Raw genomic sequence first — 18,425 nt, 5'->3', positions numbered from 1 at the left:
CTCAATGGCGCCTTGGCAACGTGAAGCTCAAAGAATCGCATGGATTCTTCCGAACCCGCGAAATAAAATTTACGCCCGCGAACGCTAAATAAAAGTTTATGATCCAGGAGCCGGAACAACCAAGAAATGGTTAACTAAAAAGCGGACTCCGACGTAACCCTTATCGAAGAAGAAGTGCTGTCTCCAACATCAAACCGGGAGGGCCCTCTGGTGTTCGAAGACAGTCCACATACGGAGCTGACCGCGCCTAGCGTCGTGCTGGAGACCGTAGCACCAGCGCGTCTCCAGTACGACGAATGGCTGCACAAATCCCACCTATGGAGACCAGACACATCATCGACGGTATCCAGCGAGGAGGGCTCGTAGAGGCCACGGCGAAAAACGGCGAGCAAAATGCCGATTTTCCTAGGGTATCACTAACATGTCGTGTACCCTAGTCGACCACGGGATGTTCGGTGAGGAGAGAAAAAGGAAACGCGAGGCTAGGGAGCCTCACAAGAGGGCTGAGAAGGCGCGCAAGCTGAGATGAATCGAAGAAGCTGTACGGGCGCAGGCTCGACCACGAGGAGATGAAGCAGGACCAGTCGCCAACCCTCTAGTCAAGGGTGAACGCTGAGTTGCTGTTGGAAGTTTCAGTGTAAACAGTGTAGTTAAAAGTGAAGATAATAATCGTAAATATCCGGAAATTCTTCTAATTACGGATAAAAAGTTAATTAAGGACCCACTTTCTGAGCCTTGTAAACTTAAGTTCATTAGTAAGAAAAATGTACATTCTAGTTTTAAAAATAACGCTTCGCAAAGTGACGCCAATTCTTTCCGTTCAAATAAAGTAAATATGAATGAATTCGAAAACATTAACATTGAAAATCGCAAACAATTTTATAAACGGGAAAGAGGATATTCTACAGTAGCGCGAAACCTGTTTCAAAGTTACGCCGTGTGAATAATTTGAATCCAAAGAGAAACGAGGAAAATAGTATACGACCGTCACTATTATTTCTTTATAAATTACCAATCGTAAATTTAACACAGCGAAAACGGAACGGGAATAATACGGCATCACTCGACGAAGTGTATATAGTTGTTATGTTAAATTTTAATAATAAGTTAAAATTAGGTATAAGAGGATGAAAGTAGAGATTGTATGCTTGTGAAAAAAAAAAAAATGAGTCAATAAGCCGTAAATTTCTCAACGGGCTTTCAATAATGAAAAAAAAATAATAATAATAAAACGTGAGAGGCACCGCAAATCGGCGCGGCGCGCCTTTGGAATAGGATGTCGGGCGCGTAAAACGAAACAACATTTTTTTTTTAAATAAAACGGGTTTCACCAAAAATAAAGTTAATTACACAGTTATAAGTTTACTGATTCAGTAAATAAATATATATTGAGAGGGTGGAATATTTCAATTTTTAATATCAATGTTATTTATACAGTCAATACAATGTTGCAAAATATTTATGGGTATTAGGGTAAAATATTAAATGTGATAGTAAGTGCCATAAGTACAATGGGAAGATTTTATATAAAATTAGTAGCTATTTAATGTATGGGGTAGGAGGAGTAATTAATAAAGTAAATTCGAATAAATTTAAAGTACAGGAAGTCTAATGAACGAATAAATTACTAAAGAAAGAAAAAGAATAAATACAGATGAAGACAATTTGGAAGCACAAAGGGAGCCACCTCTCGAAGTAAGCGCATCCAAAGGCAGCGTAGCCGAAAATTCATGATACCAAAGCTTGATGGAGTGGAGAGTGCGCACTCTCCTTTCTCGCGCAGGTTCATGGAGAGACTAGGGACGTGACGCCTGAAAGATATCGTGAAACAACAAGAGGTACCTCCGAAGTGTAACCATCTATAAAAAAAAAGAAAGGGAAAAGGATACTTATTGTGAAAATCCATCCTAGTACCTGTGGGAAAGCCGTGCCGCCGTCAACGAGCCTGGCCGTTGTACCGCTATACGATGCCTTGCCCGCAGTAATAGGAACAGATGGAGACACAGTACCTGTCCATCTATGAGGTGATACTCCAGAGACCAGCAGATCAGTGGAAAACTTTCCACAGGAAGATATCCGCTGCTCGGAACGAGCCTGGTTCAATAGTAACGCCACTACCACGCCCTGGTTGCAAAGGCAGACGACGCCAAACGAGGTACGCTCCTATTGCACCAGAAGAAGAAAAACGTAACACGAAATAATAATTCCGAACGAGGACCAAACGTCTACAAATGTAGCCTCTCGGAATACAAAAAAACTGGACAGCCCAAGAGTCGAAGACTATAGCTCCACGACCCCTCCGCTGACCAGTATAAAAGAACGAGAAGAATAACAAAAACATTATGAAACAAAATAAACGCACGACATTACAGGAGAAAAATAAAATAATAATAAATTATGACAAATGATAATAAGAAAGGAAAATAAATCAAACTCTGACTTATTCAGGAGCATTGCTTTGAGCAGGAAAATAGTAATCAAAATAAATATCGAAACAATACGTAAAGTTAGTTGTTTTTTTTTTGTTAGAATAGTTAGATTGTAGTTGAATTTTTTTATAAACTGTTATCATGCCATGTACTTAACGGATGAACAAGGAATTGGATGGGTGGCCGATGAGATCAGGGCGTACCTTTCGACTTTAATCCAGATGGGGCGAATTGATACACCCCTGTTACAGGCGGGCTGCTCCCGGTGTAAAATAATCATTTAGTAGCTCAAGTCGAAACGTAACCCTGACCTCTAGAAACGGCTTCATAAAACATCTAATCTGATTCCTTGCTCAACCACGTAAGTATTTTTTATTTATAAGTAAGGGCCTTCGTCCGGTGTGTGAAAATGACATATTGGGCGGAGGTGTAATTAAGATAAATTTAATTTAATTTAAAAAGTATAAATGATGATGGATGAAAGCGATAATTTTAAGACTAAATATAAGTATTTAAATATAATAAATTTTGCCGCGCTTGTCGGCAACGTCCAAATTTCGACGCGCCTGCGCCAGGGTCAGGCTCGTGATTCGCCGAATCAAAGATCACGCGATAAAATTTGGCCAATCACGAGAGTCCTTTTTGCTGGAATGGCGTGGGTACGCGAAGTTTGAAAAAGAAAAAAGAGAGTAAGCGTCCCCTTTCCGATAGGATAGGACCTGCGAAACTTATTGTTAAAACAAAATATGTAAACGTTTAAAGAAAAAGTAAAATATAAGAAGACCACGTTACGAGCACGAAAGACCGTGTTTTATTTATACTCCAACCGTTTGAATTTCTTTTTTTTGTGAATCCGGGGTTCGATGGACTCCTGAGCTAGCCGCTGGAACCCCGGGGATCTCACTTTCTTATCGGAAAGAGATGAATAAATTACACGTTGTTCGTGGAGCATTGCAGACAATAATGTTCCAATTTTATTAGATCCTAACCTAACCTAATAAATAATCCAATATATCGTCTATTTTCAAATTTGCCACTGGCTTCCTGTATACCGACAAGAACCGTGTTTTATTTAGACATGAATTTTATCTCAGTATTATACGACCCAAAGAGGTTGGACGGTCTATAATATACGACCATATATTTCCGATACATTTCACGGTGGAGTGCGATACGGAAAACTGCATACGTACAAATTTTCATGGTAGCAGACACACGTAATAATATGTCCAGAAAACATGGCCGATCTGGATTTCACTGGTGCTATTTTTGTATTTTTTATCAATTGACTAGAACCCGTCTTTAGATGTCTCCAATTTTTATTGCACTCACCCTTGAATCGTCTTAACATTCATTGCAGACATACATAGTACATGCCTGAAGTACAATCGCATATTGAACTTTTAAGTTAATTTATTTAACTCGGTTACCTATACACAATCTTCACAGGCAGCTTAGCATGAAAAAGTGAACAAACCTGATCAAAACACCAAGCATCATTTTGAAATAACTATATTATCAATATCCCGGCTTCAAAAGCACTCAGGATCATAATCTTGGTATGTCAATATACATTTTAGTTCTTAGCCCGGTTGCATACAGAATATCGTCATGACTGGAATATAGTCATAAATTAAAAACGTTGCAATGTTGCAACTCTCTCCCGTGCGCACAGGCGAGACCATACTGGGACAAATGAAAAAATAGCTTCTGCAGATGCACCAAAGCCACATTTTGTTATTCTACCTGCGTTATTATATCTCGAGTGAAATTTGTTACACATGACGGATGTTTTTTTTGACCAAAAATGTCCCACATACACAACGTTATGTGCTGCCACAGTAAGCTGCCGCTACGGGAAAAATGTATGTAACATCGTTTTTCTTGGTATTCAAAATGTTATCAGACTGATGCTCCCACCCCGTAGTACATTTTGAACCTTTCAATGAACATTATAGTTAGGAAAATCAGCCAAAATCTCTTATAGACTAAATTTGTCGCCGTGACGTCAGTCAAATAGAATGACAACAAAACCATATCGATAAATTCAACGTGTTGCAGTCAGGGTGAGTTTCTATGTGCGGTCGGGTTCACGGTTCGATTTCACTGATTTACTACAAGCTTTTGAGACAACAGATCAAAGATTTAGCATGTGAAAAAAATTTCGTGCTTTTGTCCTGTGTGAAAGTGTCAAGTTTCTTAATTGATTTTGTGATAAAAAATAATAAAAAAACAAATACAATATAACATAGATAAGAAATCGTTTATTTATATAAAAATAATACTAGCTATTATATTATTATATTGCATTATAACCTTGATTATTCAGATTTTTCGATCATCCGAATATTATTACGTAATATCATCATCAGACATGGGCATAAATTAATGGTAATTACACGACTGGAGGCTGTCAATTCTAGGTGTGCCTATATTGGCATACGATGAAGGCTGATCATGTCACCAATTAGGTTTCAACAACAAACAATAAGCCAAGAGAACTTTTACTTTTTTGTATAAAATAATGGCTCATCCGGTTTCAACTTTAATGCAGAATTACATATCACAATAAAATTATATTATAATGGGATGCAGTGGCGAAGAGTGGAGGTAGGCTGTTAAGATCTGACATAAATAGCGCACACTTTTGTCAGTCATACTTATTTGTTTTCATTGAACTAAGACTGTAATGTGTAGATAGTGTTTGTAAGTTTTTAAAATTCAATTAAACCTTATCGATTACGGTTTGGTTAGGAAGGGCTTAAGGAATTTAAAAAAAAAAGGTACTGTTCGGTTAAAGCGGATACAGCGGAAAACGCATTTTGAAAATAGCCGATAAACTGGATTATTTGTTAGTTTGGGTTAGTTTTGGTTAGGTTAGGTTAGGTTAGGTTTGGTTAGGTTAACCTAACAAATAATCCAGTTTATCAGCTATTTTTAAAATGCGTTTTCCGCTGTATCCGCTTTAACCGAACAGTACCAAAAAAACCAACCAAAACCATCTATAATAATAATAATATGTATTCCTAATTCAACGAAAGCAAATATGACTGACAAGTTGTGCATTATGTTTGTCGGATTGTCCATAACATACCTAAACTATTATGGTTTGGTTAGGCAGGGTTTAATTGAATTTTAAAAACTAACCAACACCATCTACAATTTGTTATATTAGTTCAATGAAAATAGCGAAGTATGATTGACAAAGTTTAGTGTGCACTATTTATGTCGAATCTTCACAATCTAACTCCACGCTTCGCAACTAATGGGATGGTTCTTCTTTTGAAACCACACAATGGATGGTATTTTACCTCTAAGTTAACAGTGAAATCCTGATTTTACGTTTTTGAATGTAAAAAGAGGGAAAATGTAAATTATACAAATTGGTGAGGTGCATAATATGTCAAGGTATTCTTTCACTTTATCGAGTATGTTCCCTTTCTCTTAAACTGACAACATAAACAAAAAGTAAAACCGTACAAACTATGTAAACAATAAGATCGAAAAATATCCATCCCTAATTGGTTAATATCACCCACCAATTACGTCGGGTAACCTTATGTCTAAAAATAGAAGCGCACATGTGTGTCTGCAATTTATTTCTATGATTGCCATGTGTTTAATTGAATATTTTAGACGTTGTTTAAACGGGAATTAAATGTACTAAAATGAAACACGACTGCAGAAACTACCCGTAAAAAGCAGGAAAATATGAATTCCGGGCACGTAAAATCGGGGTTCTACTGTAGTTATCATTGAGCGCAAAAAGGCTGCATATATCGAACATATTTTCCAATAAAATACGATTTACGAAAGCTCATTATGCGGGGAATGGTAGAGAGTGGCAGAGACGTAGGCAGAAGGAGATTCTCTTGACTACGTAAGTTGTTTAATTTCCAAGGCATGATCGGATACGACTAACCCAGGATAAGGAGATTTTGGTTGTCAAACTTGATAAGAGTGTTAATTCTGTGTGCGTTGTATTACGCGACGGGTGTATGCCACGTTGTCTCGGAGGTGTTGCGATGTACTGAAACAAAAAAAAAAAAAATATTGTTATGATATTATAGTATCCATTCCTGGGGGTCCGGACTCGAAAACCGGTTACATGTAAATTGTACATAAAACATTTCACTGTAAGCTTTCTTATCGGAAAGAGATGACCGTATACTATATGGTCTACGTTAATTCAATTTTCATAGCTGATTTTGGCAAAATTCATGAAAACCTAACCTAACAAATAATCCAGTATATCGGCTATTTTCAAAAATTGTTTGTTGCTGGCTTTGTGGCAAAGTGTAAACCGACAAGAACCGTGTTTTATTTAGACATGAATATTGGTTGGAAGGTCTTTAATATACGGCCATATATTTCCGATACAACATTTCACGGCGAAGTGTGATATGGCGAACTGCATAAGTACAAGTTTCCGGACACGTCGAAAACCCCCCCTTACAGTCTCAAATTTTCGTTGAATAAAAAAAAATGTTTATCGAATAAATAATCACTTACATTTTTTCTCCTTAAAGTGTGTGGCCACGTGAGTATTTCTCTGACCCGTCGTCTTGAAGGTCAACTCGCATATTGGACATGCGTGCGGTCTCACATCGGTGTGCCTTTTCATATGAACGGCCAGCGATCCGGCGGATGTTGTACTTTTCCCGCAAACCTGTGAAAGGTTTTGCTTTTAGTGAAGGGAAAAAATGTTTTGCTTTTGGCTGCCTATTTATAACTAAATTTGATATTCGAATGTCTGTGAATATGAAAGTATAGTGGAATATCATATTAGAAGTGTGAGGTTCTCTTTAAATGAACTTGCAATGCAAAATCACCTGTAGCTAACTTAATCGGTGAACTACAAGTCCTTTTTTGCTTCAATTTCATACATTTAGACTCCAACTCTATAGAACAACATTTAAAAAATATAGAAGAAATCGATTTAAATATACCTGACAGTTATACATCTTTCTCTCCGATTTGTTCTTATGAATTAGCCTGTGTTTGGTGAGTGTGGACTTGACGGAGAAGCTCTTCCCGCACTGCACGCAGGAAAACGGCCGCTCCTTGGTGTGTGTTCGAGAGTGCCGTATCAGATCCGAGGGTCTGTAGAAACTGGCCGTACACTTGCTGCACTTGTTGACCAAAGGGGGGAACTTGTGAATGGTATTTTGTTTCAGGCTCATCTGGAATGAGGTAGAATGAGGATGAAGCTGCACAATATAAATTCAATACACACAATTTGAATACACCGTAGAAATCTAATAAATATGACGCCGTGTGAGAGTCAAACCTGCATACTGATATAGACAGTAGCAACAATGTGTTTTACCATTGAGCCACCTGCACCCTACCTAATTACGATGAAATTATCTAGTAGTATATACAGCTGTGCAGCTATTCTTAACCGTTAACACTTTAACATGTTTCCGTTATTTTCATTGGTCCAAAGCTATCCAGCGGTTATCTACAATAATTGGTAAAATCATAATATGGCGAAAATTTAAGTTGGTAGACATGCGCATGAAATACGTCTCTATTCAGTCAAATTCGGGTATGTTCATCCTGGCATGTTTATGTTTTTTCCACCCGAACCTTGAAATGCTCGAAACTCGATATTTGACAGCTTGCGGGTAGCAATAAATTGAGGCGGTGGACGTGATCTGTGACATTGATTATTTTTCAAAATCTCGCATCTCAATAATTTTGAATATAATTGACGTACTCTATCTCGCTCTAAAAGTTAACACAGTCAAGAGAGGGGCTGTTAAAAAATAGCACTTTTTGACAGTTAATTTATTGTAACAATTAACTGCCTGAATACATAAAGCAATACATGTGATATATTTAACACATTTAGCTCTTTTTGAGTGAGTGATATGTTAGAATAGCCTTGTTGAAGCGCTTATCAACTCGCGTTAATATTGGCAATCGGCTTTTATGGTTTGAATGTAAGCACCAATATTTGGTATTTACTATGATTTCTAATCAGTCTAGTTGAAATTGCATGTAAAAAATCCAAGCTTTGTGAAGTCAGTAGGTACCTACTAGCGCCGGCGGCTCAGCACTTCATTACAATAAACTTCTTTTGTAGTTTATGAATGCCATGCTTGTTTCGGGGATTTTTACGATGGTTGACAATTTTTTTTTGTTCTATGCTTAAATATAACGTGGCGCGAAAAATGTTGTATAACAATATAATGAGTAATGCTTATAATGAGTAAATTCAGTCGGTCCCATCTTCCTCGTAATAACCAAGTTCGTCTGTATGTAACAATCATACCACTCAGCACTACAAGGGTGACACACTTTAATATGTATGTTTTGTTGTCAAAACAAAACAATGTAGCGGAAACGATTTCAGCATTTCATCATCATACTAGATCAACTTGCGACAATGTCTCTTGTAATATATGGATTGCATTTGTGTAAATAGCAAGGACGATGACGATCCATAACTCTCAAGTCACTCACAACGAGTCCATTACTCGGCTCACTACTCATCTCGAGTCCGGTCACTCGACACAGTCAACCGTCATTCCACTCAAGTCCAGTCTCTCGGTTATATTAACATCTCGGTACATCGGCAGTCAATTCAATCATATAGTCAACCTCATCAGTACATCTGTATCCGCGATAATAACATCACTCTCATCGTTATCATTGTATTTATTTATTCTTGTATATGTTACGCCGAATGTGCGAAATTGACTATTACATGAAATGGGCTAAATTTTGCCTAAATCATGAAAAATACAAGCCCGTTGCCTTATTCATGAATTAGACAAAATATCTGGTGAGTGCATGAATTCCGCAGTAATTTTTCTGCCTTGTTCATGCATTGGACAAATTAGATAGTAGCGCTACGGTGGTATTTTTTGCAACTTAACTAAATGTGTGAAATGCTCGTGGATTGGTCAAAATATACGTATATTATCTATGGTCAAAATAGGTGGTCGCGCTCCGGTGGTATTTTTTGCAACTAATCAAACTAACCAAATGAAATGTATCAGATGTCATTGATTATAATATAAAAATATACCAATCAATAACTAAAATGACGTTCATATCCATTTACTATGCGCAAAAAAACTAGAACTATAATATGATAACGGATGAATTTTATTAAAAGGTATTTTCGCGATTTGATTCGTGCTTGGGTATCGTACATGCAATGGTCGATTGTACGTTTTTGATAGTTTGTTGACACTTGTTAGCTAACCTCAAAATGGACATTCAGTTGAATAATTCAGAATTTCAAAACCTAACCTAACCTAACCCAACCCAACCTAATAATATTATATTATGTCCAATTATAACTAATAAAATCATCCGTATTAAATTTACTTTTTCTGCTGTCATGTTGACAGTTTAAGAATTCCATGCCCTGGCGACTTCATGTACTCGGCAGAAAATTTACCTTATTCATGAATAAGGCAACAGGCTTGACTATTACATGAATTAGCCAAAATTTAGCCCATTTCATGTAATAGTCAATTTCGCACATTTGGCGTAACATATAGATAAATAAACTCTCTTCTTGTACCATCCAAGCAACGACGACTTTATCTTCCACAACTCCTCAACATTTCCAAAAATATACAGTACACTCTCAGTAGTCCGCAGCTCGATTATCCGACAATTACTATAATCCGCCGTTATTTTTACTAGTTGAAAGCAAAAAATCAAGCTCAATAATTCGCCGGTATTCAATTGTCAAATTCAGTAGTCCGCCGCGTACAAGTATACAACGCAGATGAGACAGGTTTATTTTGGAAACTTCTTCTTTGTAAAACGTACGTTTATCGCGAAGAAAGTAATGTACCAGGGAGAAAAGTGCCCAAGGACCGCGTCACAATTATGCCGTGCTCCAATGCAACCGGGACACACAAACTGAAGCTATTGGTCATAGGGAAAGCCAGGAATCCTAAGCCATTCAAGAATAGCTGCTTAACTGAACAGTTGTGTCAAGTAATTTACTGTTTAATATTTAGTTAATAAACTTAGTTTATAAACATATATAATTTAGTAAATACTTGATTTGGATTATAAATAAAACCGTAATTTGCTTGTACAAATTTTTACCATATTTTCTATGTATGTACTATAATCCGCCGCTTTCACTAATTGGACACTTGTCTGGTTTTTGGGGTGGCGGATTACTGAGAGTACTGTATAAGGTAATATATTCAAACACACATACCATACATGCTTCCAGACCCATCAGCAGGTGTTTCGAGACGGGTTCTTTTTTCTTCCTTGTTTTGAAGAATTTCTTCGGCTCCGGGATTTTGATTTCCATATCAGGGGTCGCCGTGGCAACAGCGACATCAGTTGATCTGTAATAATAACCGAATCTCGATTCAGATCGTAGATGTTAAAAGAGAGGGTCAACAATTTTATTTATCTGGGTTCCTCTGTTAAAATAACATAAAGAGAAGAATTGTGACGATGAGGATTGAACAAGTTAAATAAATCGACTATAGTTTTAACATTCCGTACGTTTATAAATGTTTTTAGTATTTGAATGAAGACAGGTCAAATCAAATTTAAATTATATAGGGTTGCTATGGAAATCACAATGACATTTTATACATCACGTCTATGGGACATTGAACATGACAGTTATAAATGTGTCCTGTACAAAACAGTGATAAAAGCAGTGTTTTCACGCATGGCTTGGAAGCCTGCTTGCATGAGCAAATACGGAAAGAGTGAAGGGCTTATTTGAGCGTAGCGTGCTGTGCAGTATCTTCGGACACGTCAATGACACACAGTCAAGGTTAAGACGGAGATAGAATAGCAAGCTGCATACTTTGTGCAAGAGCCAGACATCGTAATGTCCATAAAACCGGGCCGCCTTTGATGATTGGTCAACGAACATAGGCCAAAGAATTTGAGGTAGCCTTATACGCATTTCGTATTCGGAATTTTGAAAGTAGATTTATATTGTGGTTGTATTGGTAACATCTGCATTATTTTTTTATTTTATTGGCAGCTCCGAAAACAAAATGGCGGCTCTCATTCTGATTTGATGTCTGTTGCTTTGTTTAAATAACCTATGTAAGTATTCCTCGGTATTTTACATGACTATTCACCAAAAAATAGTATTACTTTTAGCTGCATACATAAAATTTTATTGTATACTATCGAATCCTATGAATTTAAGTGCATATTTAAGGTTTATTTTATTTTATTTTATTACATATAATCATGTATATAATTAGTGTGAATTCATTTGTAGCTAACTTAACCAGTAGACCAGGGGCCTTATGTTATAACTTGTGACATGAAGTCACACAACGACATGACGTAATTGTGACGTAACCTCAATACACGCATCGAGGCGAGCCGCCCAAGCACACGGCTCACCATAGATATTATTATGCTGAAACACCTATTTGTGTATGGGGACAATGAATAACGCCAGTATTTGAGTAGCGTTAATTTCTCGAATGTTATTATCACTCCGGTAGTACGTCACAATGATGTCATATGACGTCATGTCGACCGGGCGACTTCAACTCGCAAGTTACAACATAAGGCCCCAGAGGTCGTTTTTTCTAGTTCAATTTCATACACTTAGGTTCCATCTCTATAGAAGAAAGTTTTTTGTCATACAAGCCAGAAGACAATCCATCTACATTAAAGAATGTGAATCTTTATCATGGTGTGCTCATAACTAATTTTCTTTAGAACACATTGCTAGATACATGATGCAATCCAATCATTTTATTCTTCTTACCCAGACAGATTCTTGTTACCGACGTCATCTCCAATGGCACACGTGTTCTCTTGCAGATAGAAAACCACATCTTTTTCATCACTCGTCGGTAAAACAGCATTCTTCTCGACCACTGCAGTATCTTTTCGGTTCGGATCACCGCCATTTAAATTATCATAATTATTATTCCCCAGAATATCCAAATCTAAGACCAAGTCACCATTAAAATCGACTTCATAATTGCCAGTATAAAAATCGTTTCCAGAATCATCGACTTTTGCCGTAATCTGTGCATTTTTATTATTTCGGTTCGATTTATTGCTAACTACTGCCATCTTTGACTTGACACAGTTATTAAAATTATTTTTATTAGGGATCGAATCTTGACTATTTAAAATATTTCCCGGCTTCAATACAATATCATTACCAACTAAATTTAAAATTGAATCTGAATTCAACAAAGCAATTTGTCCATTAGGTAAATTTAAAAGATATTGAAAATTATTACATATTAAACCAGGGCTATCCATTATTAATTCAGTATTAGCCTTTGAAGTTGCGTCATTTTGCGTAAAATTATTCGCTTTTATACTAGAATTATTGTTTATTGCGTCGGTATTACGTATAGCTTTAGAACCGATACTCAACGTTGAAATCGGATTATTTTGTAACGCATTACGACTATTTACTTGTGTATTTATTATGTCATTATTACGCATAACTTTTATACCATTACTTAACATTGAAGTTGCATTATTTTGCACCGAATTACGACTATATACCTGCGTATTTATTACGTTAGTAATACATCTAACTTTTGAACCGACACCTGCCTTTGAAGTTGCGGTATTTTGCAATGAATTACGATTATTTACTTGTGTATTTATTACGTCATTATTACGCATAACTTTTGAACCGGTACGTAACGATGAAGTTGCAGTATTTTGCACCGAATTACGACTATTTACTTGCGTATTTATTACGTTAGTAATACATCTAACTTTTGAACTCACACTTGTCTTTGAAATCGTGTTATTTTGCACCGAATTATGATTATTTACTTGTGTATTTATTACGTCATTATTACGCATAGCTTTTAAACCATTACCTAACATTGAAGTTGCATTATTTTGCACCGAATTACGACTATTTACTTGCGTATTTATTACGTTAGTAATACATCTAACTTTTGAGCCGACACCTGTCTTTGAAGTCGCGTTATTTTGCACTGAAGTACGATTATTTACTTGTGTATTTATTACATCATTATTACGCATAACTTTTATACCATTACTTAACATTGAAGTTGCATTATTTTGCACCGAATTATGATTATTTACTTGCGTATTTATTACGTTAGTAATACATCTAACTTTTGAGCCGACACCTGCCTTTGAAGTTGAGTTATTTTGCATTGAATTACGACTATTTACTTGTGTATTTATTACGTCATTATTACGCATAACTTTTATACCATTACTTAACATTGAAGTTGCATTATTTTGCACCGAATTACGACTATTTACCTGCGTATTTATTACATTAGTAATACATCTAACTTTTGAGCCGACACCTGCCTTTGAAGTTGAGTTATTTTGCATTGAATTACGACTATTTACTTGTGTATTTATTACGTCATTATTACGCATAACTTTTATACCATTACTTAACATTGAAGTTGCATTATTTTGCACCGAATTACGACTATTTACCTGCGTATTTATTACATTAGTAATACATCTAACTTTTGAACCGACACCTGTCTTTGGAGTTGCGTTATTTTGCACTGAATTACGATTATTTACTTGCATAGTTATTGTGTTACCAATGACTAACATTGAAGGTGCATTATTTTGCATTGCATTATGACTATTTACTTGCCCATTTGTTACGTTATTATTACAAACAATTTTCGAGCCGATGCCGAAAATTGAATTTGCGTTATTTTGCGTTGCATTATGACTATCTTTTACATCATTAAAACACACCACTTTTGCACCAATACCTAACTTTGAAGTTGCGTTACTTTGCGTCAGATTACTAGTCACTTGTGTAGTAATTACGTTATTATTGCAAATAACTTTTGAACCCAAATCAACTATTGATTTGTTATTACGCATAACATTATGACTATTCACTTGAGCATTTAAAACGTCATCAATAGGTATAACTATCGAACCGATATCTAACTTCGAAGTGGTGTCATTTTGCGTTGCATTACGACTATTTACTTGCCCATTTATTACGTTATTATTACGCACAACTTTCGATGGAACGCCAGACATTGAAGACCCATTATTTTTATCTCTAATTATTACGTTATTACAATGCGTGAATTTCGGACAATTGATAGTCTTTGAACTTGCGTCATTTTGCAAGATATTAATACTATTTATTTGCATATTTCCACTCACTACATCACCATGACGCACATAAATTGGCTTCGATGTTTCAACATTACCCGACCAACTATCACAAACTACCGGTGCGTTCATTACGTCAACGTTACTCATGTATTTAGATCCGATATAATTATTATGTATCGATATATCATTAATTAATGTGTCATTTGGACATTGCATTTTTATAGAACCCAATGCGACATCTATAAAAGTATTTGTGTCAAAATTATCGGAACTAAAATCGTCTTTCAATTCGGGCAATTGTAATTCAAATTTCATTTCCGGTAGAATCTGTTTAGTCTGCAATGGTATCGACGTGTTGGATTCGATGTGCGTTAAAAAGTCCGATTTGTCAATGTCGAGCGTTAAAAAGTCCGGTTTAAGATCGGCAGTAGGCTCGTTTGCGTCATATAAAGCAGTATCGTCGTCCAAATGCAATTCTTTCGAACTCAAAGCGTTTTGTAAAGCGGTTATTTCGATCTGCTGTTGGTTCAGTTTTGTAGATATGGCTTCGTTCATTTTGATATTCTTCATGTCTCTGATTGGCTGTTGGATCAGTACGTCTTCGCTGTCTGAAAACAACAAATCAAGAAAATCGTTTATTGAAGTTATACTTCTTTTGGCGCGTTTGGGAAATCAGTTCAGAGTGTATTTTTGGCGTGTGACATGTAACACATAATTTATTTTTTCACACGAAAAAAAACGCACTCGATTGGATTTGAACCACCGATTGTTCGGTTATCAGCCGAACGCACTACCTTTACGCCACAGTATGATACTGCAATCGTAACGATTATACAGTATAATATTATAGTTTAGAATTGTTCCGTTGCCTAGGCAGGGAATTTATTATTGTCGGCCATTTGCAATTCCTTACGTAAACAAACGATTAAACATCACAGTGACAGTTGGTACTTTAAAAATATAAACAATGAGAAACCATTATATAATTTAGTAATATAAATTAAAGTGTATAGAAATAAACCAACGGCGTTCCAATAAGCGGTCCTTTTTCTTGAGTGTGTAATTTAACAAGATAATTAAGAGCTAGTCAAAGAATCTAGTTTATCACAAGTTTTGTTTTTGTTTTGTTACGCCAAAGAAGTATAACATCTAACACGCGTACATAAGTACACACACCGATTCTTTTACATAAGAGATGATTCGATGGTTATTTTGTACAAAAACAAAGAGAAAAGATTAATATTAAAACATGTAATTAGTTGCATTTAGCATGAGTAAATGTGATATTATCTTTCCTGCTCGTCTCATCTTATCACACGCAATAGGAATATTAATTCATTCGCTCGTATAGCAGCAGGTTGTATAAGACAAAATAGAAATATGACAGAAACAAAACCATAGGCAGCAATGCACAAAATCATATTCCCAGACTTAGTTGTCACTAGAGATGCACTACTGAAACTTCAATCCATGCCAGTGAATTTTCATCCATTTGGTGAGTGGCAGAAAGTTCCGCAGGGAAAGTACACCGGACGATATGTTCAATGCTTGGGGATTCTCCACACTCACGCAAAGGAGACAGATTTTATGATCACTTATGAAAACTATATGCATATCAGCTATCTTGGAGCTATACTATTGTACCTATCACCAGTTCCAAGAATGTTTCATTGAAGACACTGTCACAGAATAAAAGTAAATTATTCTTACCTAATATGTTTCCCATATCCAACCCCATGCTATGACCGTCCAATACGTTTTCCGGAATCCCACTGAACTGACTGCTGTCCAATCCTAGGAGACTTCCATCGATGACCACATCCCCAATGTTACTACCATTCTCAATAACATGATTTCCAACATAATCTCCAATCGTATACTTTCTGTTTACGACAGGATTGACAATACGGTTATCGCCCATTACCGGATTGACAGTACGACCGAGAACTGAATTGCTCTCGCCAATAACAGAGTGACCATTTAGGTCAACACCAAAAACAGGGCGACTCCTGTCGATAGAAACCGAACTTTTGCCAGTAACAGAGTTATTAAGATTATTATTGCCGCCAATAATAGAATTGTCATTAATATTACTGCCAATGACAGGATTGACAATTTGATTCCCGCCAATAATCGGATTGGAAACTTTAGAATTTTCAATTTTAATCTGATTAGATTCAGGATTGTCGGGATCGTTATTGCAAACAGCTTTTGTCATGACGTCCGAATCATTTGTATCAATCAACGGCATGGATAAGAAGACGTTGTTTAAATTGACAGCATTATCATCGGCGACTGGCACCGCCGGCGTCTCCTCGTCGACCTTTTGCTTCTTCCGAATCTTCGGTGGAGGCAGAACCAATTTCACAGCCTTCGTTTTCGGTACTACGACTTTTTTCGTACTGGAATTAAAAAAAAAATTATCAATAAAAGAACCCATGAACTATAGTGTGATCGACATGTCATAGCGGTTGTCTGGATAACTAAAAATACACTCTTCAGCTCTAAATTTTTTGAGACATTTTGAGAGAAGTTAGTCGAGAGTTTCATCGATTTTGACGTAGTTCTGATGCGTTTTATCTTGCAATTTTGTTGACCACATTTTCCGAGCGGCTTAACTGTCGGGATATGATGTCGTGGGTCCTAGTTTCGAATCCTGGATCTGACAAATACACATATTGTTTTTCAATTTGTGTTTGGAGTGACCTAATACAGTACACTCTCAGTAATCCGCCGTTATTTTTACTAGTTGAAAGCACAAAACCAAGCTCTATAATTCGCCGGTATTCGATTGTCAAATTCAGTAGTCCGCCGTGTACAAGTATACAACGCAGATGAGACGGGTTTATTTTGGAAAGTTATTCGTGAAGAAAGTAATGTACCAGGGAGAAAAGTGTCCAAGGACCGCATCACAATTATGCCGTGCTCCAATGCAACCGGGACACACAAAATGAAGCTTTTGGTCATAGGGAAAGTCAGGAATCCTATGCCATTCAAGAATGAACTCAACAACTGGTTGTGTCAAGTGATTTACTGCTTAATATTTAGTTAATAAACTTAGTTTATAAATATTTATAATTTAGTAAATACTTGATTTTGATTATAAATAAAACCGTAATTTGCTAGTAGTTACAAATTTCTCAAAAAAATTTTTTTTTAACGAAATACCTGTTTTAATTTTTACCATTTATATGTATGCAATATAATCCGCCGCTTTCACTAATTGGACACTTGTCTGGTTTATGGGGTGGCGGATTACTGAGAGAGTACTGTAGTACGTAGAGCATTCATTTCTTGTAAAAACAAACATTTGTTAATACAAACCTCCTCTCTGTGGAGGCCAATATTATGATCCAACTAGGATCGGACATGGTCAAGAGAAGAAAAGAAGAAAAATTATGTTATTATGATACTTACCGGACTCGATGCCCATTCTTGAGGTGCAGAGCGAGATTTGCCGACAGGAGAAAGCGTCTGTTGCAGATTTCACACTATTAACAAAAAAAAAATACACAATTATTTCAATGTACATACAGTAAAACCTCGTTAATAAGAACCCTGATAAATCGAAATTCGCCGTAATTCGAAATTTTCGCGAAAAAAAGCCCCTTGAACATATTTTCATATAAAACCATACCTTTAATTCAAATTTCGTAATTCCTGGCATATAAAAATATTCAATACATCGTAATAAAGTACACTATTTCATGTGCCAGTCATTGAAAATTGTGACAGACTTTTCGTAAAACAACATAAATTACTTATGTATATATATCCTGACATTTTATGACCCATTAACACACACGGCACCGGAAATTTGGTAGGCACATCTAGGATCGTAAACGAAATTGATGAAAATCAAAAAAAAAAATTTATACCATACATACATACCCCCCATACATTTCATAA

At 36.2% G+C, this 18,425-nt stretch overlaps 1 protein-coding gene across 2 annotated transcripts in view; it reads right to left on the bottom strand.

The window, feature by feature from the left end:
* Positions 1 to 6,262: 6,262 nt before the first annotated feature.
* The window catches only part of LOC147076755 (uncharacterized), a 36,287-nt gene continuing 24,124 nt past the window's right edge, over positions 6,263 to 18,425 (bottom strand). Inside the window, exons 11-18 of one of the 2 annotated variants that reach the window (XM_085940432.1) lie at positions 17,934 to 18,007; positions 16,227 to 16,918; positions 14,930 to 15,124; positions 12,172 to 14,899; positions 10,630 to 10,765; positions 7,379 to 7,612; positions 6,942 to 7,098; positions 6,263 to 6,459 (exon numbers count right to left, since the gene is read on the bottom strand). In XM_085940432.1, the coding sequence (XP_085796558.1) occupies positions 6,413 to 6,459; positions 6,942 to 7,098; positions 7,379 to 7,612; positions 10,630 to 10,765; positions 12,172 to 14,899; positions 14,930 to 15,124; positions 16,227 to 16,918; positions 17,934 to 18,007 (4,263 nt within the window). In that variant the 3' untranslated portion in view covers positions 6,263 to 6,412. Of the gene's footprint in view, positions 6,460 to 6,941; positions 7,099 to 7,378; positions 7,613 to 10,629; positions 10,766 to 12,171; positions 15,125 to 16,226; positions 16,919 to 17,933; positions 18,008 to 18,425 lie in introns of both variants that reach the window. The other variant, XM_085940431.1, reaches the window with a different exon arrangement.

This window comes from Rhyacophila brunnea, unplaced genomic scaffold (genome assembly GCF_057557595.1).
Source record: "Rhyacophila brunnea isolate RB1 unplaced genomic scaffold, BYU_Rbru_1.0 scaffold_13, whole genome shotgun sequence".
Taxonomy (NCBI): domain Eukaryota; kingdom Metazoa; phylum Arthropoda; class Insecta; order Trichoptera; family Rhyacophilidae; genus Rhyacophila; species Rhyacophila brunnea.
Note: the sequence above shows the minus strand (reverse complement) of the source record. Positions and strands in the feature narration are given on the sequence as shown.